This window comes from Amaranthus tricolor, chromosome 15, assembly GCF_026212465.1.
Source record: "Amaranthus tricolor cultivar Red isolate AtriRed21 chromosome 15, ASM2621246v1, whole genome shotgun sequence".
Lineage (NCBI taxonomy): Eukaryota > Viridiplantae > Streptophyta > Magnoliopsida > Caryophyllales > Amaranthaceae > Amaranthus > Amaranthus tricolor.
This window is the reverse complement of record NC_080061.1, coordinates 2022347-2049432: the sequence shown is the minus strand read 5'-3', so window position 1 is coordinate 2049432 and position 27086 is coordinate 2022347. Positions and strand designations below refer to the sequence as shown.

The 27086-nt window shown below is 28.5% G+C and overlaps 3 protein-coding genes across 3 annotated transcripts; 1 reads left to right on the top strand and 2 right to left on the bottom strand.

The window, feature by feature from the left end:
- Positions 1 to 1463: 1463 nt before the first annotated feature.
- Positions 1464 to 4814, bottom strand: LOC130800818 (mediator of RNA polymerase II transcription subunit 10b-like). The gene is made up of 5 exons (XM_057664503.1): positions 4491 to 4814; positions 4327 to 4407; positions 4121 to 4223; positions 1961 to 2050; positions 1464 to 1834 (listed from the first exon to the last, which is right to left on the bottom strand). Exons 1-5 carry the CDS (start codon positions 4709 to 4711, stop codon positions 1763 to 1765), a joined length of 567 nt encoding a protein of 188 aa, XP_057520486.1. The 5' UTR covers positions 4712 to 4814; the 3' UTR covers positions 1464 to 1762.
- An 11409-nt stretch (positions 4815 to 16223) lies between these two features.
- LOC130800816 (cytochrome P450 78A3-like) lies at positions 16224 to 20057 on the top strand. The gene is made up of 2 exons (XM_057664501.1): positions 16224 to 17282; positions 18832 to 20057. Exons 1-2 carry the CDS (start codon positions 16299 to 16301, stop codon positions 19447 to 19449), a joined length of 1602 nt encoding a protein of 533 aa, XP_057520484.1. The 5' UTR covers positions 16224 to 16298; the 3' UTR covers positions 19450 to 20057.
- A 1628-nt stretch (positions 20058 to 21685) lies between these two features.
- Positions 21686 to 25186, bottom strand: LOC130800815 (methionine gamma-lyase-like). The gene is made up of 3 exons (XM_057664499.1): positions 24626 to 25186; positions 23217 to 23778; positions 21686 to 22539 (listed from the first exon to the last, which is right to left on the bottom strand). The coding sequence occupies exons 1-3, from the start codon at positions 24836 to 24838 to the stop codon at positions 21959 to 21961; spliced, it is 1356 nt and encodes a 451-aa protein (XP_057520482.1). The 5' UTR covers positions 24839 to 25186; the 3' UTR covers positions 21686 to 21958.
- Between the last annotated feature and the right edge of the window lie 1900 nt (positions 25187 to 27086).

Genomic DNA, 27086 nt, shown 5'->3' with positions numbered 1-27086 from the left:
AAATCATAATGCCACTACATTGGAAGTATTTTTTATCCTCATCACCAAATCTACAGACACCACTCCGCATTTACACTGTGTTTAGATAGGGAGAAATGGAAAAAAAAAAAAGGGGGAAGAATTTAGAGTGATAGAGGATCCATTATTTGAATAACAAAAAGGAGCAAAAATTTTGGAAGAGAACATAAACAAACTTTGTAAAGAATACAATTGCCCTAAAGCGGGTAGATTTTGAGGTGTTTTCCTTCTTTTTCCTAATCTTCTCTTCTAAATAAATAAAGTGTACTCTCCCTCCTTACCCCTCCCCTTCCTTCCCTTCCCCTTCTCTTTCCTTTCACACCTAATTTATTATTCAAACATAATGTTAGAAACTAGTTCCAGAATCAAGCAGAAAGTTAATAAAAACGTCCCAATCAAAAGCTGTATTTGAGAGGGATTTTACAAAATAAGGCTTTAAAAGAATGAGTCTAAAGAGAAGCTAGGATCACAGTGTCTACTCCAAGAAAGAAATCTGACAAGAAACAAGCTCGAAAGTTCATATATTCTTTCCAAACAAATCATCCGCAACATTTTATCCTAGAACTCACACGTTGCGCTTGTGAAGAATCTACAAAAGCAGTAAATTATACCACGGCCTCCTATAACATACGTTCCATATCACCCTTTTGTTGCAGTGAAAAACATCTTTTAGTTTAAGGCATGAAATAATGAATCAAGGTAGAGGGGTGATACCCTGATATAGATATTAGTATTCTAGTTGGTCAAAAACTCAAGATTAGCTTGGAAAAGTAGATAGTTTGAGAAAGTAAAGGTGACATGAAAGTAAACAATTACAACTAGTGGGAGCGAGAGAGAGAGAGAGAGAGGGAAGGGATCAGATTATAAAATTACAGTAAAACAGTGTTCTTTATCTCTTGAAGACTGGAGAGGATGCTCAGAAGGCTATGATACTCCTGTATGCTGTTCATAGTTGGATCCAGGTTCTAACTCGAACACATGTATACGATCGACTCAACACAACACATTCAAAAGCAATCGTCAAGGACACAAATGAAATCACAATAACCTCAAAATGGAACTTGTAGTGGGTGACAGTATTGAGTCTTGCAAGTCGCAACAGCTTCGAGTCATAAACTCATAATAAGCTAATCATAAAACCCAGTTAAAAAACCATTTTGTTATACATGCACAAATATGTCACCCTACGCGATTGGCACTCCCCCATTTATATTATTTAGTCGAAAAATAAATGTGAAGGTCCCCCAATAATAAACATGGGTCAAAATTACCTTGATCCAACGACAAAAAAAAAGTTGGGCTACTGATTTCTTAAGATTATGCTTAAAACATGAAGAGGGATTGTAAAGTTGAAATTGCCAAATTGCTACTAAGGAAGGCTAAATCACTCATGTTTCTCACATGTCTAACTTTTACTCAGCAATTAAGGATTTCAAACAAACCAATAGCCAAACTCAAGAGAAATAAAAAATTTATAATCTTGCACAACCTTACAAGTGACAAACATATACATTGACAAATCCATAACATATAAAAAAAATGAGAATACACAGAAGAGCATATTCAAAGACTATACTCACATGTTCTGCTCAGGAATTAATAGAAAGCTGGTAATGAAGCAAAATGTGTATATATATTTCATTTATACAAACATTTTTACACTAAAATACTCGTCTTCAAGATTACACCAATTCTCACAATAAGAAACAAAACCAGATTTCTTGCAGATTGCATAAACGTTAAACTACAGCTCACTTTTAACCTTCACATCTCCATTAGGCAGAGCACTTTGGGCTTGCTCTATCCTTTTCCTTTCCTGCATCAAACCTGTAAGTTAGATCCTAATACAGACAAGCTTGAATTGCAAAAAAATGTGTAGAACATTGTATTAGCTTCAAACAGAAAACAAATATTTTACATAGATAAAAATGTTTAAACTTACAGCAGCAGCTGAAGCACGTTCATCCCTATAAGCCTCTACTTCAGCAGGAAAAGCTTGCTCAAGTTCCTCGAGCATGTACTTCCGCATACTCTGTAAAGCATATAATCAAATTACATAATTAAACAAATCACTTGGCAACCACGCAAAGGGGGAAATAATAAAATGTAGATGCAATTGCAATATCAGCGAAATTGATTTGCCTGCTTTTAGGCCAATAAAATACCAAAAGCTATTTATTTGTATCAGACTAGAACATCACCATCATTTCCTATATTTGCATCTTTTTTTTGTGATCCAACAAGAAAATGGAGGGAAAAAAAAAAAGAAAAGTGAAGTATACACAAGTGGTTCTTCATATCAGAATATGACTTGCCAGGAAAAAAATCTCAGTATTCCACTGTACTAAAACTACCTACTTTTTTAAAAATGCAACGGTTGACTTCAGTCAAACAGACTCATTGATCCACTTTGATCACACCGATTTCACTAATACATACTGCCTTCTTTTGTATCACGGCATTTCTCTTCAAAACACAGTAAAAAGATATAAAGAGTGTCTTTTGAAGAGTTTTCTTTTAAGATTAAAAGAATATTTTAGTAGTAGAGAGAACTATAAATACAAAATGGTTCCCCAAGACGATATTGCATATCATTTGATGGCAAAGAAGGAAATAGTGCAAGAGCAACTATTTGTATACTTCCCAGAAAAAAATGCAACTAGAAATTATTGGGGGAAGAAAAACCATATGTTTAGGAGAAGTATGTTGTTTGATTAACTGCAAAAGGCTATTTATTATATAATCTTTACAAATTTTCACCATTATGTAATCAAAAAATCTCGATGGTAGAAGACTAGTAGTGCATTGGAACTTGGAAGTGTGACAATTGAAAAGTCAAACATCAAATCTAGATTATACTACAATGAAGGGAATCATAATTGGTAAATCCAGCTTTTTTGCACCTCAATTGTGAAAAGCTATTGAGTGCTCCCAGATGCCACACAACTCTAAACCAAGGAGCAACAGGAGGTGTTATAGTGGCATCGTAATTTATGAAACCTTTATGTTGTATTTTCAACCAAAAAAAAGTCTAATTTCTAGTATTAACAAAGTTTCCTTCGTTATCCAAGTATCTCTTACTTCCATGGCATCAATTTCTTACCTAAGTTAACTTTTGTCCTATCATGTATATTAAAGAGGAAGAGATGCGTGCCGTAGAGACTCGTTCTACAACGCTAAGGGTATTTGCAAACTTGGGGGAAGAAGGAAGGATAGAGTCAAGTTGAGCATTTGCAACACAAGAGAGCAATTCGTTGTGATTTGGTATTCAAGAATTGCAAAAGAAAGGGAGATGGAAATAACTCATAGGATAAAGAACAAGTAAAATTATTGTTCGCCGTTGACACTTTTGTTACCCTGATAAATTCAACAATTCAATTTCGGGATCAAGGCTTTCCTATATTTGATATATTACCTTAACTTATGTTTTGGTTAAAGGTGTCTAGAGCAAGCAACCAAATGGCAATAAGAAAACAACCAAAATTACTCCTAAATACTAATCACTAAATAGAATTGGAAACAAATTCAGCGCTAAATAAACTTTTCCACAGAAAATTATTAGAACAAATTCTAGAATAGTTTACTACAAAAGTTTCTAAAAAGCATTTCCATGACAAAATTTACATTAATTTAACCATATTATCTTAAAAATTAATTTTCTTGTTTCCCCATGATTCCATCAAAAACCAGTAACACAAACACGATCAACATACACATTCTATAATTACCCTCGATTGAAATCCTTATTACACCAAGCATTTAGCCATGTTTTTACAATTTATCCAATCAAATTTTCTTCATCTCAAACGCATTGAACTTCCATCCGCGCACCGGCATGAAAAGATTTTCCTTAAACTAATTTATATGGTCAACAAAGTTCACTAACGCGGCACGGCCTCAGAAATTGACATGATTCATAACGTAAGGCATCAATCAGTAAATCGCAGATCGATTTGCAAGGGTTACTAAATAATGATCAAATGTTTCTCCATCCACAATTCTATCGTACTTAAATTAAATTTCGCAAATTAAACTCAAACAGACTATAACGAATTTGCAAAATTTCAAAAACCATTGCCACGAAAATAAAGCATTGGCCTACCTTAAAAGCATCAGCTTTGCCTTTGGTAATTTGATTCTTCGCAATACAACTATTAAGAACATCTCTGGTAAATTCGTCGGGATTTTTTCCCTCATCAATTAAACTGACAATGCAAAAAAGTATATATGTAAGTAACTAAAACAGAACGGGAAGCAAAACGAAAAAAAAAAATCATAATTCAACAAATAAGAGAGAAAAAAACTAACTTGAGAACCTCCATTGGAACTTGAAAACTACATTTATTAGACAATTTCGTCATATTATCAAGCTCCATCACCAATGAATTTCTGCATAGAAACCCTAAATTTAAAAAGGAAAACAAACCTAATTGTTGATTTCAAAAATTAGGGTTTGAGGAGAAGACAGTTACATGCGTTGAAGAAGTTGAGCTTGCGAAGCGACATTAAAGGAAGAAACACTAAGGTAAAGTTGATGAAGAATCCCCAAAGTTTTTTCAATGGAGTTTGTGACGTCACTTAGATTTTGCTTTGCGTCATCAGAAGTTGATCCTTCATTGTTGATATTGACGTTGTTATTGTTTATGATTCCGTTGTTTCCTCCTCCTGTAACTGCAATCGACGCCGACTCCATGAATGATCGATTATTGATTTCTTCTCAACTGTATTCCAATTTTCTTGCCAGATCCAACTTTCTAAAATCACAAGAGATATTCGTGAATACAAAAGTTTATAGTATTGAGCAATATAAATCATAGTTTTTATTTTGGGCTTATTGTTGGCCCAATAATGAGCCGAAGGCCCATTTTACTAACTACTTTGTGTTTCCAAATACAAACCAGCCACTTTTAATAATGAATTTGACACGGTCGTAAACTCGTAATGCAATTAAATTTCATCAATTATTATACAGACGGTCTCTTCGAGATACACATTAGATATATATGGGCTAAATAGCTCTATTAATACTTATTAAAGTGAAAATAAAAAATATGGGCTTGTTGTTTTGAAATTTTCTCTTTAAGATACGGTCTCTTACAAGAGTAACTAAATAAATTTTAAAAAATGAAGAACTGAAGAAAAAAATAAAAAGAAAATTGTTATAAAAAATCAAAAAAAAAATTGTTATAATTAATAAAGAATTTGTTATAGAAATAAAAACTGAAGAATTTGATATGGTCGTAATCCAATTAAATTTTTTATGAAAAACAACAACATTCAACCCTAATTTACACAAAATTTATGTTATAAAATCACAACCAATGATAGGTCGTACTTTTGATTGCTATAATTAATATGGTACAAATCAAGGTTATCATAATCACGATTATACTTGAAATGGACGAGAGAGTAAGATCAAATCGGTAAAAACTTATTTCATAATCCACTTAAATATGCTAAAATTTTGTGCTATAATTATAACAAACAATACGGAGTAATATATCAATATTAGCAATGAAAAAGTTATCAGCACATTCTTTTTACTATCAAATTATTAGAATCGTATAATCTCATAATATTCTTAAATATTTTAAAAGTTTTTTACTATAATCATAACAAATAAGGAGTAACAAATTAATATTAGCAATGAAAAAGATGATTAATACAATTTGTTTTCTTCATCCTCTACTCATAATAACTTCAACTAATATAGTAGGGACTTTTTTTTTTTATAAGTAAATATTTTATCAATAATGTATGCACTTAACTATTATCAAGTAAGCTAGTAGTATGAGACTTAACTATTATGCACTTGACTATGAAAGGACTTCAAGTAATACAGTAGGGACTTACAAGTCAATTCAACACGACCTAATACTATATGCACTTAACTACTTTCAAGTAAGCTAGTTAGCATGACATTACTTTTTAGTCATAGTTAGGTTGGTATACTTCTAGGTGTTAGTTGGGACAATGACCCTATGTTATTGGATCAAGGTCTAAGGAGTGGAGGGCAACAAGTGGTCGAATCTTGTGCTACCATATTGGAACAACCAAATGCAATGGAGGTTTGTTACACGAGGATGGCAAAAGTTTTTTTTTTTTTTTCTAATTATTGTAATATATCAGTGGGATTCAATGATAGGTTTGGATTTTCTTAAAAATAAAATGTCAATACATTTTATAATTTAATTCCAATTATAAATATTTAGGTTTGAACTCTCAAGAAGCAAAATGACTTATTAGTTGCACATGATATTTGGTACTAATAGTCAATTGAAAACAATATATTTATTAGTTTTATCATTACCAAGAGTAAGATTGAATATATCTGACTCGTTTAGATCTTACTGTAGGTGGGAATCACTTAATAACATTGAGATAATAAATTATTGTTACAAAAACTATAAAATGTTTGGTTCGGTGATCATGAAATTTTTTTTATTTAATTCCTTTTTAAATTCTCATTTACTTACTATTAGTTATTTAGTTTAATTTTTATTTTCTTTTTAAATATTTACCTTCAATAGAAACATATAAGTTAAAACTCCACGAGGATCGAGAATTGTATTGAAAGTATCAAAGCCTTTTATGGCATGCATCAATAATAGAAATGAGGGTGAAAGTGACCATAAACACTGAAGTAGACACAACTTGCTTGAGTCGTCTCTGTCGCACTTAATCAAGCTAAGAGCCTAAGATTATCAATTTGGCTTTACTTTAAATTTTAGCATAGAGTTTGGACATGAAGTATATCATCATGTCTAGTCAGTTTGTTTATACTTGGGTTCATTCAATTCAAAGGTATTTCTAACTATGAGTAGTGATCTAAGACCACATTTAATTATTTCATCTTTACAAATATTTTGTCTCACTCATTTAGCATTATTTACTATTTTTTAGTCTATTTAATCTTTTATGTATTATTTTTTATTTTTAGAAAATGACTCATCATATTCTTTTAATGTTATTTATATATTTCAACTCTCTTTTAATTGTATCTACACAATTTACTCTACCTTCATTTATTACTAAACATTCATATTTTCTTTAAAAGACAGTCATTTCATTTTATTATTAATTCAAAGCAATGAAATAGTAAATAATAATAAATTTTAAACTACTAGATATTCGTACTTTATTTTCCTCAGAATTGTAAATTCCTCAAAAATGACCAAAATAAATTGTATTGGTTGATCAAGACCCAAAAATATAAGAATATAGATTTCAATACTAAATTTGGGTAACTTAATGATTTGCTATAGTAGATAATTCACTAAAAAAGTAAACTGAAAATTAATGTAAATTTAAGAAAGATTTTTAATATTTACATAAAAAATTTTGAATAATAAAAAAAATCAAAAATTTTTTAACAATTTTTTCGACATTTTATTTTAATTTATTTTTTTAAATAAAACATGCTATAATAAGTCATTTGGTTACCGGATTTATTCTAAAAAATTACCAACCAAAGTTAGAATTATTTATGGTTAATCAATAAATGAAATTACTTTAAAAAAAATATAAAAAAGTTAGATTATTCTAGGTAATTTTTCTTTTTTTCCACTAAATACAATATTTCGAAAAATTATATTTTTTTAAATGAGTACTTAGAAAATCTATAAAAGACTAAAAACTCATATTTATACACATTTTCAAAAGCCAAAATACTTGATAGCGTATATTCTTATGTACTCCAGGTAGTATATATCATATGTAAACATCGCGATAAGCAACTCCAATGCGACGCATTGTCGTCGATGAATGATGATCGACAATGACTCCATGTCTCGCTGATTTAATGGTCAAATTTTATTGTGGTTCATCTTCCATTCAAATTTGTTGGTTTTTGCTATGTCCATTTCTGGTCAATATAGAAGAGAATTCAAAACACTCTTCAATAAATTTCTTGTAATACATATACATTGTAGGACCATAGTTTTATCGTACTGGACAATAGAAATGTATTTATGTGGTTTTTCATATAAATGATGTCAAATACTCATTTTATTTTCATATGTTTTTCACAAACATAATTTAAGAATTTTAGTGTTAAACTACAAGTGTTATTTCTTATCGATCTATATAAAAAAACATATTCATGTGAGATCTTAATAGATTCGTCTCAATATATCAACGTTTTTTAATTTTAAAAACTAACAATTTTTTAAGTTATTTGACTTTTAAGTTTGCATTGGGATCCATGAAAAAAGTGAATGAGAAAAACAAATAAAAATATGGAAAATTTAATTTTAAAAATCCCACCTTTTGCTTGTTGTCTTTTAAACATCTTACCTTTCGATTATTTTTTAAAAATCTGACCTTTATACTGCGTTTTCTTTTAAAAATCCGACCTTTTGGTTCTTAATTTGTTTACTGCTGAATTTTGCAAGTAACTTAATGAGATAGTGCTTTAAAAGAAGACACAATATAAAGGTCGTATTTTTAAAAAATAATCAAAAAATAGGATTTTAAAAGACAACGAGCAAAAGGTGAAATTTTTAAAATTAAATTTTCCTAAAAATATAGGGAGTTTATACAAGAGTATATGAGTTTGACCAAAAAGTCCAATAAACTATAAACTATTTACGATAAAAATATATATTTATAACTAGTATATAAACTATTGTTATGCATGAATTTGTTAGTTTGAAATGTATAAAAATATAAATTCAAAAAGTGACCAAATATATATTATCATTATCAAATTTATCAAATACATGACTTTTTAAACCAAAAAAAAAACATTATTGAAATTGTTTAAAAATTATTTATCGAAAACATGCCTTTTTGAATTTAATTTAACATATCAAATTCTAAATTAGACAAATAAAATTAATATAATAAATCATATAAATATTTTACTTGATGAAGCTCTTATTTTAAACAAAAATATATTAATATTTACTTTTTTATTATTATTTGAATATTTTAATAATGCTTATAGTCCTCACATATCATCCACTAACTTCATTTTAACTATTTTATTTTGTTTATGATTCTCACATGTTTTCCACTAAATTTATTAAAATATTTTTTTAAGAGTTATAGTTTCCATATTTTTTTCTACTAACTTTATTTTAATATTTTTTTAATGTTTATGATCTCCATTTTTTCTCCATCAAATTTATCATTCGACAAAATAATAAATTTATCATCTCTAGAAAATTTTATTTTCTTAATTCCCATAAACATTTATTATAATAAAAACAACTTTAAGGAACGCACGGCCGGTACAAGCATTTTAAATCTTTGTCATACTACTACGTCTGCTAGTTAGTTCAACTCCAAAAAATGTGAAGAGTTGACTTCAACTTGCACAAATTGTTAATAAGAATTTGAAAAGGCGCACGAAGTTTTATATATGAAAGAATTCGTGAATCATGATCATTAAAAGATATGTTTCCATCCTTATTTTGCCCCTAGTTTTATGGCCGATCTGTATGCTTTTGTGGTTTTGTATCTCTTCAGGCTTTTGTTTTTATGTGACTATATAACTAAGTGAAGTGTTTTATTTTCTTTTTTCCCTCACAAAATTAGGGACCATGCTTTATAAATTCTAGCTAGATGCTTAGTACGAACTATGAACATTGAACTTCACCAAAGGGCAATATATGGCGTATGCGCAACTTGCTCTAACCCTCTTCCATGTATGCCATTTTAGTTGCATTTTTCAAATTGAAGTAATAAAAATATCACAAATTAAAGACTAAAAAGTTTTAGCACTTTTATCTAATATAATTGCACAGGTATAACTATTATTGTATGAACATAGTTCAAAATAAAATAGTGTGTAAATATTATTGTGCATAGTGGTATTAGAGTCTGATTTATTGCCTTTAAAATAGGGCCTCTAAGTGGATAAAGAGAAAAAATTATGTTATTTTATAAGTTTGAGTATTAACTCCTAATTAATACAACCAATATGGTTTTATTAGTGAACATCCTTTGAACTTGTTGTTGGAACCTTATACTCCGATCCTCTTAAATTGGGTTTCCAGATAATCCTATTTCTTAATTATATAATATTACGTTTTATAAGTTTGATATTCTATGAGCATGATACACTTGTGTAAGATGACGTTGAAGATGACTTTTTATAAGTTTATTTTAAAAAAAAAACCTTAAATCATAGTTTCTTTTAAAATAATACTAACGTTTGGTATTGACCATTTAGTTTATAACCAACGAAAAGGTTAAAGATAATTCTTCGACAATTCGATATTTGATCTTGAAGTGGCATTGTAGCAATGACTATTATTATTATTATTATTATTATTATTATTATTATTATTATTATTATTATTATTATTATTATTATTATCTTTATATAAAATCTAATTAGTTGAGTTAACTGACATTTATGATGGAGATTGTAATTAATGATGTTGTAATTTTGTTTATGAAAGGACAAATCCAAAGGGCGACCTTTGACGAAGGTAATTTAAATTGAACACCGTGGTTGACGACGATGATAATGAACATCTTAATCATGATCAAGTCGGAGAAGGAGAAGTTGATGATGATGTTAAATTTGATCCCGATTCTAAAAATTAACAATCATATTATTTTTATATGATTTTTTTAAAACTAATTAACGATCAGCTTATTGATGATGATAATGGTGATTTTCACGATTGTTGCCTTGTTGGCCTTGGTAGAAGAGAAGACTTCAAAAGTGTCTTTTCTAGTGTTTCACATTATCGCACATAGGAATGTGCTTCACTTGGTCTTTGTTGTAGAAATTTATTTTTATGAAGATTTTTCTGAGAGTTTGAGAACTTTTTGGCTATATTTTTTTCTATGAATTTAGGTTGTTGTTATTATTTCTTTTCGAGATTCTAATTATAGTTTTTATAATATAATGATGATGCTCATAAGAATGTAAACCATTAAGTTTATATTCACATTCTCGTACATTGCTTGAGTTGTGGTAAAAAAATATATAAAAATGCTTAAGTATAGAATAGAGCTAGCATAGATTTGCACAGCGACCCGTACGAATCGGGTTGGAATTGATCAGAATAAAATGAGCTTAGTTTAATTGAATTTTTTACATCGAATGATCTATTCATTATGTTCTAATCATTACTAATTAATCACTATACATATGTTTTAACAAGCCTAAATGAATTCAGATAATTATTTATTTTGAATAATTTAATATTTATTTCCTTTTACGGGCCGTTTGGTTGATGGTAATGAACTAATGAAGTAATGGGAATGAAATGTTGTAATCGCAATAGTAATGAAGGAATGGATATGAGAATTGGTAATAAAGATTCTTTTGTTTGGTGTGCATGACTAAAGAATGGTAACGGAATATAATATTCCATTGATTGCATTTGGTTGTTAGTAATAAAAAATGGTAATGACTCTTAATTTCATTATTGTATATTTGTATCTAAAAGCATTATTGTATCTAAATTATTCTATCTAATGATTCTTTTTTTAATAATAATATTTTTTTGGATGATTACATACATTACCTTTTTTTTCTTCATTATTTTTTTTCTTCAGCTCGAAACAACATTACCTTATTTTATTACCACAATAATACTTCATTACCATTACAACCTAATACCAGGTTGTTTGATGGTAATAAAAATGGCCTTTTTTGGTAATTTCATTACCTTATTTTATTACCATCCATTACCATTGAAGGCATCCAAACGACCAAATTTTTTATTACTTAATTTTATTACCATTACCGCCCTCTAATACCATGTACCAAACGGGCCGTTAGTGTCAAGTATATATAACTCTCAAATTTCCAATCCTTCTATAAAATACTCCTATACAAGGAGTATGTTTAATGTGTTGTGATAAATTTCAACTTAATGTTATTTTGAGTAATAATGAATATATTATCTTATACTTAAAATTGCCGACACATAGGACTACACATATTTATTCAATTATTTTTTGGAATTTGGATCTAATAAAGATAATATTGGTTTTTTTAAATGAAAAGTTGTTAAATTAATACTAATCACTAATTAAGAGAATAGCTATAACTCCTAATCTTATCACACCAACTAATAGTTGATGAGAAAGTGAGATCTTTATGCTTTTATTGATGGCTTTAAATTGGGGAATTTGATGTAGTCATAAATAACTTTCAACATTTCTTATCCAACTATCATATTAGGGTTTTGATATGATCAACAAAGAGATGCAATTATGACACTTGTTGGGGGTTATCAACAAATCTCTAATTGATGAAATTATTTTTTGAAATTTGTATGGCTAAATAAATATAAAAAGATATAAATAATTGTATCAGAATTATTGAAAATTAAGAGTTGTTTCAGTTTGAGCAAATATCACCTTTTATGAGTAAAACATTGTGATTGATTTTCTGAAGCTTTTTTCTCTTAGCGTGTATAATCCAAAAAAACTATTAGAAGAACAATACAAACCTAACATAAGTATATTTTTCGTAGAAGTTTTAAATTGCATTTTAAAAAGTCTGTTAAACATTTTACTTTTATAATTATATCATGTTTTATAACTTATATTTTTTGGTCCGTGATAATTAAACATCTATATATATTTAAAAGTACAATCTTTTTGTCATTATACAAACTCATGTTTCTTATATTTAATTACTTCTAAACTAATACTTCCTCTATTCTTTTTTATTTTTTTCGCATTTACTTTTTTTTTTTTCAGATTTCAGTGTAAGCTCAACAATCAAATAACTTTATTTATGTATTTCTTAAAATTATAAAAAGGTAATTTTTAAAAAATATATATACATTGAACGAAGTTATTAAGGTTCCACATATATGGGTTTTCACATAAATTGAGGGTAGTCAAAATCTATTCTAAAGATATTAAATATTTCAAATGAGAATAACAAAAAAAAAGTAATATTAGACCCAAGTTAAACTGAGTTTGCTATTATCAATTGGCTTTTGATTTAACTTATTCATACACATACACTAACGACCCGTTTGGTTGATGGTAATGAAGTAATGGGAATGAAATGTTGTAATGACGATAGTAATGAAGGAATGGATATGAGAATTGGTAATGAAGATTCTTTTGTTTGGTGTGCATGACTAAAAAATGGTAATGGAAGATAATATTCCATTGATTGCATTTGGTTGTTAGTAATAAAAAATGGTAATGACTCTTAGTTTTATTATTTTATATTTGTATCTAAAAGCATTATTGTATCTAAATTATTCTATCTAATGATTATTTTTTTAATAATAATATTTTTTTGGATAATTACATAGATTACCTTTTTTTTCTTTATTATTTTTTTTCTTCAGCACGAAACAACATTACTTTATTTTATTACCATAGTAATACTTCATTACCATTACAGCCTAATACCAGGTTGTTTGATGGTAATAAAAATGGCCCTTTTTGGTAATTTCATTACCTTATTTTATTACCATCCATTACCATTGAAGGCATCCAAACAACCAAATTTTTTATTACTTAATTTTATTACCATTACCGTCCTCTAATACCATGTACCAAACGGGCCGTAAATACTTTAAGAAAAAAAACCTAAAATTTACCAAGCAAGTTGTACCTATTGCACTATCAAGAGCAAAGTGGGAATTAAAAATTTAAAAAAAAAATAAATCAGTAAGAATGGAACTTAAATTATTTCTCTAAAAAATAATACATGCACAAACCACACACCAAATTCTCCCATTTTTAAATCTACTTTTGATTAATAATTTTTTAAGCTATTTTTAGATTCTAAAGAAATGAAAGATAATTCGTTATAATTGAGTGAGACCCTACAATTATTTGTTTACATAATAAATTACTTGGTGAATATACATTAATAATAAAGAAATAGGGCATGATGGTCAAGTTGTGTAAAATTGGTGCATAAAAGAAAGTAGGGAAACAATTGGGAAACCTCGTCAATATTCTACTCCTAGAATTATTCTATACTTATTGGATTCATAAAATAATACAGTAAACTATTGAGAAACCTCGGAATTATTCGAATAGGTGATATGAGTACTATATAGAATCGATAAAGTCGTTTTGTGATCATATTCAGTCCATCTTATGAATTTAATTAATTTTATAAAATTTTCTATAATTTTATATTTCTGGTTATTGTTTAAATTTTTTATTTAATTTTATTTTGTATATATTATATTTTCATTCAATTTATATATTTTTTCATTTTCTTATAAATCTCACTGGTATGTTTGTGAAATTAGATTAAATACTTCTATAATTTAAAAGAGAAGTTCTCTTTTTGTAGGAAAAGATTACCAACATAGATAATGACTGCGGAATACAAATAATGTATATATTATTTACCAATTATTTTATACCAAGTAGCTGGAGTAGATAAAGCCATGATGGCATTCAACATTTGAGATTCAATGTTTAGTTTAATAGATTATATTAAAGCTGATTAAGTTTTTAATTCAGTTAGTATCTTTTTCATTTTGAAATACTTGTTATATTTTTATTATCGATATTTTTTATTGTTCAAATTTATTTTATATTGCGACTAATATGTAAGAAAAAATATAGTCAAGTGAGATCTTGTTTAAATCGTCTAATCGCATACTTTTATAATATTAAGTTTTTATAATTTTTAGACGTGAATAATTCAATATATAAATAATTAAAATAACGCATTGAATTGCATAAAAAGTTAAATATAACAAGTATAATAAAACGGAAGAAGTATTAAAAGTTAAGTTAATAATTTGAATTTCATCCCTTCCTTCCTTTCAAATGAAATTGTTAGCCTCACATCACATATAAGGGAGACTTGTGCTGCGAAGAGTAGATTAACAATATATTATTCGTTCAAAATATGTTTTATTCGGCAAAAAAAAGTCTTTTATTCCTGACAATTAGTAAAATAAAAAAATGGTTTGTCAAACTTGACAATGGATAAAAAAACTATTGCCAAACTTGAAAGTTCTTTACTTGTCAAACCCTTGATGAGTACCCTTTGCAAATATAATTTAATTTGCGGGCCTACTATAATTGTATATTTGATAACTTTTGAATCTAAACTATAAGTAACTAACTAAATCAAAACTATTACAAATTAATACTTCTATTAAAGACTGTTTATTTGAAAATCTTATTGGATGGAACATTTTATATGTTCCAAAATACTACATCTTACATGTACTCCAATCTAGCCATACAAGTGTTTGATTTAGGTTGCAAAATGATTTGGGAAACATCCGAGCTCTCTAAGGTTAGTTTTGATAAAAATAAATAACAAATAAATATATTAGTGTAGTAAATTTAAAGAGACAGAAATTATATATACTCTACTACTTCACTCCTTAAATTAAAGTAACAACTTTGATGGAACATCTTATATGTTCCTAAATTCCTTTAAATCTTTTATTTTTCAAATTTAGTTATTTTTGAAAATGCAAATTCTATAGAAAAAAAATTTCATAAAATGTAAAGATTTAATTACTAACTAGAGTGTCGATAATTATTAATTTTCATGTTAATTGCAACTTTTAGCGATCAACCAAACAATTATAACAATTATTAGAATTTACTTCATGTGTTAAATAAACTATGTTTAAGTCATCTTATTTCTCTTGAATTACATTTCCTCAATTAGTGGAATTAGTTTTTGTAAATTAAATTACTTTTACCAATACGACCTATTCTATTTGCAAAATTGCATTTTAAAATACTTTTGTAACTAAGTTTGTTATTACTAAATATAATTATTTTCCCTTCAACATCTAAACAATACTTTGACTTTTGAACTTATTTTTATTTTCATCACAAATATTTAGTCAAAAAATTAAAAAATTTGTGAAAAGTTTTTGATATGAATCAAGATGTACAATTTTAAAATGAATCCAATACATCCCTACAATATTTTGGAAATATTATGAAATTACTCTCTTAATTTTAGTTTCATTTTATAAAAAGGCCTACTCTTTTGTTTAACAATATTGTGTATTCATATAATATTGTGTAAACTCACAAATCACAAACATTTATTTATTTACTTCACAAATAAAGCAAGGGGTAAAGTTTACCTACTTACTTTTCAACCTTAAATATAAAATTTGATTAAAATTATTAAATACACAAGTATGAAATGCAAGTGACTTTTATAAAATTATTATTAAGACCACAAAAAATATATAACACTACTAGTAGAAGTAAATATATATTTTCCAATTTCTTAGTGACTTCTTCTATATATACCCACCTTCCACCTCTACACTAAACCATAAATAGAAACTATCAAACAAAAAAATACCAACCCATCTCCCCTATTTCCAACATCAATGGAAACTCAAAATGAGAGCTTATGGATATTAGCTATGGCTTCCAAATGCACTACCTTATCTCCACAAATAATCCTTCTCCTTTTTTTACTCTTCTCCTTCTCTTGGATAGTCCTGGTTTTGCTCTACTGGGCCCAACCGGGTGGCCCAGCTTGGGGCAAATACCGTCACAAAATCAGCCCAAGAACAGCCCGTTTACCACATGGGCCAAAAGGGTACCCTCTAATTGGAAGTATGAAGTTAATATTGGGCTTAGCCCATCACAAGCTGACTTCCATGGCTGACCTTCTTAAAGCTAGAAGACTCATGGCTTTCAGCTTAGGTGATACACGTGTCGTGATCACATGCAATCCTGATGTAGCAAAAGAAATCCTCTGTAACTCAGTGTTTGCTGACCGTCCGATTAAGGAATCAGCTTACAGTCTGATGTTTAACCGTGCGATGGGGTTTGCTCCTTATGGCGTGTATTGGAGAACGTTAAGAAGAATTGCAGCTAACCATATGTTTAGTCCAAAACAAATTAATTTTTCAGAAAAACAAAGAAAAAATATAGCTTTTCAAATAAAGAAAATAATAGATTCAAAAATTAATGAAAAATTTTGTGTACGGGAAATGCTGAAATTAGCATCCCTTATTAATATAATGGAATCTGTGTTCGGAAAACGGTACGAGTTGGATGTGGCAGCAGCCTCGCTAGATAGCGAGGCTGCTGAACTAAGCCAACTCGTACAAGAAGGGTATGATTTGTTAGGAAAGCTTAATTGGAGTGATCACCTTCCTTGGCTTGGTTTATTTGATGTTCAGAGGATCCGGGAGCGATGTTCTGGGCTTGTACCTCGGGTTAATCGGTTTGTTACCCGGATTATATCCGAACATCGAACCAAAGATCATGTTCAAGAGATAGGTCAGGATTTTGTTGATGTTTTACTGTCGTTAAATGGACCTGATAAACTGTCGAACGCTGATATGGTGGCTGTTCTTTGGGTAAGCGTCTTTTATATCACAAATTCTTTAGTGAGACGGTACCACGTGACACAATTTATATATATGGGTTGAATAATCAATTAATATTATTTTTAATATAAAGATTTTTTGTTTTGAGATCGTCTCACCGAAAAATAGTTTCTCACATGAGTTGTGATGACTGACAATATAATCTTAATCTTGAAATGGGTCGGTTGAAAATAGATTTTGATGATTCAAATAAATCAAAGAATCTTGCTAACGAATGTCTTTTAGGCGATTTTCTTTAAAAAATATAAATCAGTTTTAATCAAAAATATTTTTTATTTTTGAAATATATATAAGCATCAAATATAACTCAATAACACAATATTAAATTTCGAATATTTCATCGAATTACAAATCAAAATATATATGTTATACTAATTTTATAGTATTAAAAAATATATATCATCATTTTTATTTTTCTTAACAATCAACTAATTCAAAGCATTTGTTGGTTTTTTTCCTAACTTTAAAATGATTCTATGATATAAAGGAATCCAAATTTTCACACAAAAATATTATACATATTTTCAAACGCAAAATAACTAATAAACTTATTTTTCTATATGTAGAAAATGAACTTCTTATTCATAGATCGACGTTCTCTTACCTTTCAATTCAAATAAGTCTCAACTAAATATTTTGAAATTATGATTAGTTATAATATAATATTAAGTAAAAAATTAGTAAAAAAGAAGATTGTCAAGAGAAAATAACCTTGGGATGAGCATTAATATGATCTTTGGATAGTGATTATGCTAATTCATTTGGAAGGTAGGTTGTCAGCTTACAAATAAATAAAAAGTATTAAAACCCCCTGAAGTTTGTGTATTATTATTTTATTGTTTACACCAAAAAAGGGGACAACAAATCACCCAAGTTATTAATACTAGAATAAGATTGGTTACCAAACAAAAGTCTTTAACAGTATCATTTTTGTATAGCTACTATTTTGTTTGTGTTTATAATGACGTTAACATTAGCATTAGCCAATAGTTAATCACAAAATGGTACAACTAATCTTATTTTTAAAGGAACTCTTTTACTAGCACTAACACACTTTATAATCATTAATTTTTATTGTTACTTTTTTGTCTTTCTTATTTTGTATTATTTTGTGCTAATACTCACTTGATCCCCTATAAAATGAAGATCATGCGTATCATCTCTTAATCTTTTTTTTTATTATTTCATATATTTTGTGAGATGATCTCTTCGAAAAACGCATTAGATATTTGGGCTAAATAGCATATAAATTAAAGAGAAGATAAAAATGTGGGCTTTTTATTTTGATATCGTCTTCTTGAGAGACGATCTCTCACAAGAGTAGCTATTAAAAATATGTCAACTAGTGGAAATCATTATCACCGTATACAGTATATTCTGCTTATTGAAAACTATGTCAGGATCCGAGGAGGAAAAAAATACGACAACTTATACCCATAAATAAAAAAAAATTGAAATTTTCAATATGATTCCTATATTTAGGTGGTAAATGAAAATTTTTGGTGGATATATACTGCAGGAGATGATATTCAGAGGAACAGATACAGTAGCAGTTTTAATAGAGTGGATATTAGCAAGAATGGTTCTTCACCCTGAAGTTCAATCAAAGGTCCAAGATGAGCTAGACAAAGTAGTTGGCAAATCAAGACCGTTGATGGAATCAGATATCCCATCATTGAATTACCTACAATCAGTAATCAAAGAAGTACTGAGATTACACCCACCGGGCCCACTTCTATCATGGGCCCGTTTATCAATCACTGATACAACCCTTGATGGGTATCACATCCCAGCAGGAACTACTGCCATGGTTAACATGTGGGCTATTACCCGGGACCCTCAAATATGGGTTGACCCACTAAGATTTTACCCTGAAAGATTTGATATTGACACAGATCATTTCTCAGTGTTGGGCTCGGACCTTCGTTTAGCACCTTTCGGGTCGGGTAGAAGGTCATGTCCTGGAAAGGTACTCGGGTTGACTACAGTTAGTTATTGGGTGGGTACTCTGTTGCATGAATTTGTGTGGGCACAGTCTGATCAGAACCCTGTAAGTCTTGCTGAAATTATGAAATTGTCATGTGAAATGGCAAATCCCTTGACTGTGGTGGTTAATCCTAGAAGAAACAGAGCATAAGTAAGATACATCTCTTCTTTTGAGTTTGCTAGATCTAACGATAGACATAAATAATAAATCAAATTCAAAAAGAGGGCGAATAGGAAGTATTATTGTACAAATTTTAGTAAATTAAGCTGAAAAATACTAGTATAGATTTGTAAAATATAAATACTTACTACTTCCTTTGTTCCATTAAAAATTGCGATAATCTATATGAAAAACTCTAGCATAAAAAATTCAATTAATTATAACAATTTTTATAAAACGTATATTCTAAATAGGAAAAGGTACTCAATATAGGGAAGAAGCTAGACAACTTTTTATATCATGTCATTATCTCAATGACAAGTTACATCTATTTAAGTGGAATTTTGAGGAAGGTGATGCATACAACCTTAATTTTATAATAATAAATAAGTTGTTTCCTTATTTAAAAAAGATTGTTTACACTTAGCTCTTAATAAATTAGGTTTATAAGACAACAATGTTATGCTGATACATAAAATAGTATATATATATATATATATGATGGTTAATTATTTATCGTTCTTTAGCAAGTTTAATAGGGTTGTCTGTGAGTAGTTTTTGTCAGTTGGTGGCCCGTTTAATAAGTTTATTAGTTTGGGATTACACTAAGTCTAAACTTTTTTATATTTTTTTTTTGTTGGTATATATTTATATATCAATTTGATAAAAAAATTATCATAGGTAATTGCTAAAATAAATGATAGCTTAAAGAATTAAATGACAATTGTGTCATTTGTGATCAAAAGAGAGTATTAAAAGTTTGGAAAGAGAAATAAAATACAAATTGGAATTACATTTTTCTTGTCATTTTTAGTTTGTTATTAAAAGTAAGATTTCTTTTTCACAATGTTACTTTTATCATATACGACTATCGATTAACAAAAGTAAAGTGTGTCATTGTTCTAACTCTCGAATTTCAATGACAAAATAAATAGAAAAATTATTTACATTATTTATCATACTAAGAAGTTTTCAGAAGTATTTTCTATCTTTTGTTCTGGAAAGCCGAATATGTACTTGGATCATTAGCAAAGTACTTGTAAATCTTGTCAATGATCACTTATAGATTGTATGTGCCAAATCATACCATAGTTTCATTATTACCGACTAGAATTGAGTTCGCATGATTTACCAACGTCTAATCAAACTTCAAGCGTGCTTGGGTATAGTGCATTGTTTTTTTAGGTCATAGTGCTGTGCACCGGGCCATGGCTCATTAAATAATTGAATTTAACTCTTATATATGCAAGCTTTTAACAGATTAAATATTAAATGTTTCATGCTTATGCTCTACATGAGTTTTTATTATTATTATTTTGAATTGTAATTATTATAAATTTATACTATCTTAAATTCAGAATTAATGTTTTATTTGCTTTTTGAATACTATTCACATCTTATTTTAGTTTATATTTAATATTTAATCTATAAGTTCAAATATAGTCAAATGAGATCTTATTTAATGCATCTCAATATGAAAGTTATTAATATCAACTTTTTATTATTTTAATTATACACAATTAGAGATATTATGTATTGAATTAGTACATTAACAGACGTGAAAAAATAAATAAAATAACTCTAAATTAAAAAGAGTAATAAATAGTCTCTTTAATAAATGAGAAAGCAAATAAGTAAATTATAAGATATATGACTCAACTTAACATGTTTATTTGAATAAAAATTTAATATAACAAAAATTATAAACAAGCTCGTATATCTCGTGCCATTTCTCACCTTTCAATTCGATGTATGTTCGGCCAACAACTATCCAGTTGGGCCTTATATGTCAATGTCAAATGACACAAATTAGTGAATTACCGCATCTCATTATGTACACGTTATACACGATCTTGTTTTGTTATATGAGCAACATTAATAGCATACTCCCTCGGTTTTATGTTATTTTAATTTTTGTAGTCAAAAAAAATGTTATTTTAATTTTTTTGTTGATTCATACTTTTTAAATTTCATTATTTCATGAAACACATTTACTATTTTTTTCATAAAATATATTCTTTTGCTTTTGTATATTTGCATAGGCACTATAATTAAAGCAAATTTTATAAAATAGAAAAAAAGAACCGTAGAAATCAAACACGCAATCCCCTAATAAATTAACAATCAATTGTCAAATATGTCTTTTAATTTAATGCTTAGCTCTTGCTATTAAGAATAAACAAGCCAAATATTAACATATGCAAACGCAACAATAACATTAATATTATAACCACAAATAAATACATTTATTCATACACAAAAACAAATTTATATCACAATAATGATGAAATAATTCCAAATCAAGCAAAACAAAAGGAAGGAAATGAACTACTATTATGAGATATTATCTCTTTGTTGACTTGCTGAGACAACTTCAAAAAAAAAGTTCATATGCTAAAAATTTTATTAGTTGAATTATTTGACCCATGTATAAGAAATATTTCACAATAAGACCGTCCCAAATGAGAATTTAGGGAAAGAAATTGCCAAGTTTCCATAATCAATAGTCAAGAACATGAAATTCAGCATCCTCCAATGTAGCCAAGGCCTTCTCAAATTGGGCCCATTTTTGTTCAAGTGTACCACTATACCCAATAGACATCCTAATAAGGCCCGGTGAAATCCCAGCTAAAGCCTTTTCTTGTTCATTCATTTCACTACTTGTACTACTACTAGAACATGACATTAGGGTTTCATAGTAGCCCAAACTAACAGCCATGAACCCAAATTGGGTACAGTTTTGGAGTTGGTACATGAGTTTATTGGCCCGTTCTTCAGTCTCCATATCCACACAGAGGATCCCACCAAACCCATATTGTGGGTTTCCAATGGACTTTAAGAGATTATGTTGGGGGTGTTCTTCAAGCCCAGGATAGATGACTTTTAGGCCCAAATTTTTTATTCTTTTGGCGAATTCTAAGGCCCTTTTACAATGTTCTTTCATTCTTAGCCCTAAATGAGGGATTCTTTCTGAAAGTTCAAAGGCCACTTTTGCATTCATTGTTGGGCCTAGTAGCATTAGTGATCCTTGGTGTAAGTCCATCATGGAATTTAGTAGGTCAGCTGACCCACAAATAGCGCCTGCATACACAAGAATAGTAGGAGTAGAACATTGTTATTTGTTAGTTAAACACTTAAACTAATGCAATAAACCTGTGTGCCATGTGCGTGCACTTGTATGCTTAGAGTCATAGAAAAAAATATATGATTAAGAAGTCTCCATTCGGATGTTTAATTAGGTTAATTTCGTTTCTGAAGTACATGTAATTATCTTAACCATAATTTAATTTTAATTTTTATATACATGCTATGTCAAAGTATGAATAAGTATGCAACACATACTCTTCTCTTACCTAAAGCTAAATTTTCCCTTAAAATGAGAATTTGATAAGATTTAAACATTTGACCTGTAATGGTGTTGGACTTTAAACATTACGTTAAAAAATAAGTTAACCAAAACTTTAATTTATAGTCCCTCCGTCCCATTGAATTGGCAGTATTTACCATTTTGATCAATCCGTCCTACTTAATTTACATCATTTCTATTTTTAAATAATAGCCTACCATTTTCTTTTAATCTCATTGATACATTTTAATTTTTTTTTATTCCATCCACATAATTCATTCCCTCTCTTCATTTATTACCATTTTCTTAAAAATAATCTTAATTTATTACCATTTTCTTAAAAATAATCTAAAATATACTAAGTCTAACCCGTATAATTAATCATTTGTCTACAAATAAAACTCAACGTTACCTGCAATGATATCAGCAGCACCACTTATGTACTTAGACACACTATGCAACACAACATCAGCTCCATGTTTAGCCGGGGACAAAACCATAGGCGCAAAAGTATTATCCACCACCGCAAGCACCCCATAATCATGCGCAATCCGGCATAGCTCCGGTATATCAGCCACCGTAAGTGTCGGATTCGATACGGACTCAAAATAAAGCACCTTCGTCTTTCCCTCCACAATCGCAGCTTTAACAGCTGCATGATCACTAATATCCACAAATGTCGTACTAATCCCACTAGTACGCGGCAGGAACTCAGCTAACAAAGCGTGAGTTCCACCGTAAAGGGTATGCGACGCTACTACGTGACCACCAGCTCCGACCAACTGGAGCAGTACACAGGAAATAGCAGACATACCGCTGGCAGTACAGTAGGCTGTCTCCGTCCCTTCCATGGCTGCCATAAGGCGGCCAAGGCTAAGGACGGTAGGATTATAGTGACGACTATAAATGTAAAAATCTTTTTCGTGTCCTAGTTCCCCTGTGAACATACGTTGCATTGTTTCAGGCTCCATTACCTAATTGAAAAATAAAATTAAATAGAAATAAAAATGTTAGAATTAGTTGTTTCCTAATTAAATCATGTGCGATAATTTTTATTAGTTAGTTGTGATGTTTTAATTAGCTAGTTTTCCAAATAATTAGAACTCTTTGTCTAATAATTAATACAAATTCTTGTGAGAGACGGTCTCTTTGAGATTTTTAATTAGACTTGCCCATTTTATATTTTTTAAAATATTATAAGTAGACATTAAAAATGATGTAAGTGGACATTTTGAAAGTAGGCATTAAAAATACGGTAAACAAGCATTAAGGATAATGTAAATAGGCATTAAGAATACGGTAAGTAGACATTAATATTTAATGGGTTGGGCTTAAGATATGTCTCTAAAGAGACTAGTTGATTAATTTATCTATTATTTATATTCTAAAATAGTTAATCTTAATTAATGACACGTATTCTAAATATAAAATTTTCATGTTAAAAAATGCAAGGAAAAAAAAATATTTTTCATGATTAATCTAAAAATATAATCTATCATAAATGTATATTGCAATATAATTTCAATTAGATTTATTTATAATTAAAAAATAAAAATATTTCATGCATTTATACGAAGAGTTAAAATGATTATAAATAAAGTGATGATCAATCACCTAACAGGCTCACTCACGTGGACATGTCCCATGGGTTTGGGCTTGTAAACCCACGAACAATGCATACACATTTGATGGAATTTACTATTTCTCAAAATCATATGATATTTGAAGGATTACCGATTAAACATTATATGTCATTCTACAATTCATTATTTTTATGATACGGGATTTAAACAAAAATTTGTTTTCTTTGTGTATCATTACCATGAAGGTAGCGGAAGCTTCGATGGACATGTTAATTCCGCCATGTTCGCCAAATTCGTGACGCATACTAGCTATGGCTTCCAAAGGATCTTCAGGAGGGGATGGTTTTTTGAAGGAAGGAACTCTTGTGTTTAGGGCTAATAGGTTTTTCTTGTTGTGAAGAGTGATTTCTTCATCGTTAGGAAGTTTGAATGAAACAGCTTTGAAAGACATTATTGTTATGTTCTACTATACACTTAGATGATTAATGAATTAGAGATTTAAGGAATGAAGAGAGTTTTGTGTTGGTGTGAAGGATAAATCGTTGAAGAAGATTGACTTAAATAGGCAAGAGAAGTCAGATTTTTTTTTTCTTGGATTACAAGTTAGGTCGTGTTACAAACTTACAGCATATAACATATTCCAGACCTCAACCATCAACTTGAATTTTTGATTGAGCTGGTTCTTTGACATGGTATAAATATGGTCACTGATTCGAATCTCAACCACCCCTCATTTAAAGTGGAGCATTTAGCGTTATCTATAGGAGCCGTTTTATCCTGCATCCACACTTCTAGCCTAAAAGGCTTTTGCGTGAGAGGACGTGTTAAATCAGTATATAACATATATCAATGCCTCAACTATAAACTTAAGCTTTTAGTTGAGTTGGTTTATTGACCGGCCGAGAAAATAAAAGGATAAATGAAAATTAAATTTAAAATTATGCTTAATTAAAATGATATTTTTTGCGACTAAGATAAAATTTAATTGAAGTGACACTGTAACTATGTTGATATAATATAAAATAATAAGAGGAAGTGAGATAATTTGATTGGCCGGTGAAGCTTCGTTTATAGTATAAATATTCATACATCATTTGGGAATCAATTACTAAAATAATCTTACTTGATCACATTGTCAAAATTGACCAATTACTAAAATAAATATTCGAATCTTTTCCTTGATCACGCTTTTAATTAAAGATATAATTATTGTCATTCTGGTTATGTAGGACAAAATTCAAAGTATCTTGATATTATTTTATTCATATAAAATTTTTTTCACTTCCCATGCAGAGAATTATTAATTGTTAATTTGTAATAATTCTAATTTCTAACAGTTTGTAATAATTTATTAGATTCGCATCATTAGTTTGTACTGTTATTACATAATTAAAAAAATAATAGATATTTACGGTCCTTAGGATTGTACATAAAAATTAATAAATTTTCTTTATCATTAATAATTTGAAATTTTAAAGAAAATCTAATTTAGAAATTGAAAAACAATTAATGTTTTATATGATGATTTTGAACTTCCCAAGAAATAATAAATAATAAAATAATAAAGTATAATTAAATGCTTATGTTTCCAGAGTAAAAATAATATTAAATTAAATAAATTTTTTCGAACTATATATAAAAATAACATATTTTCTTTCTTATCAATATTTTTAACATTTTAAGAGAATATATCTAAATTAGAAATTGAAAACTAAATAATATTTTATATAATTATTTAACTTCCCAAGAAAGAATAAATAGTAAACTAATAAAGTATAATTAAATTTTAATTTTTTCAAAATAAAAATAATGTTCAATTACATAAAGAAAAAATACAACATTGTTTCTTATATATAACCCTTATTTTCTTAAAAAAAATAAAGAAAGACTTTTTGCAAAAGACTTGAGAACATATTTGTAAGGTTTTTACTTGCTACAGCGAACTTTATAGAAATATAAATCAAAGCCACTTAAATTTTGACATGGGATAACTTATAATTACTCATAATTATAGTAACTTCAGTAGTTTTTTTTTTTAAATGAACTTTAGTTGTTTATTGTTATCAATATTTTTATTTTAAAATGATGATAAATTTAAAATTTTGGCAAAAAAATCAAAATTTACCAAATTTCCGATTATATTGAATGGAATCATAGAATGAAAAATCTAGTCATTGGAAGCTCATATATTTTTATCACAAATTCTCATTTAACATCGTCTCGATGTAAGATAATCATAAACTAAACTAAATAAATCATTTAAAATAATTAAAAATTTACTTTTGTATTTAAAATATTATTATTTAAATATTTAATTTAATTATTATTTTATATGCTAAACTTTAAATATTAAAATACAATTATTTTGAAAATGGATTCCTTATGAATTTGTGGATCACAGAGAGCTTCCTAGTATAATTGTTATATTTTTGCTAAGAAAATTTTAGACATTTTGGGCTCAGATATTTTACAACTTATAAATACTATAATAGATATTTTAAGATTGCAATCAAGTTGGCTCGTAACGGATCATTCTTCATTTAATTTAGTTTGGTGTGTATGATAAGGCTTAACGACGGACAACTAAATGGTTGGCACTAGTGCCGTTTTAGAATTTTTTAAGATTTTGGTAATTCCCTGTTTGGCTATTAACGATTGGCTTTTTTAATTGGCTTGTTTTATCAGCTAGAAATGTCGGT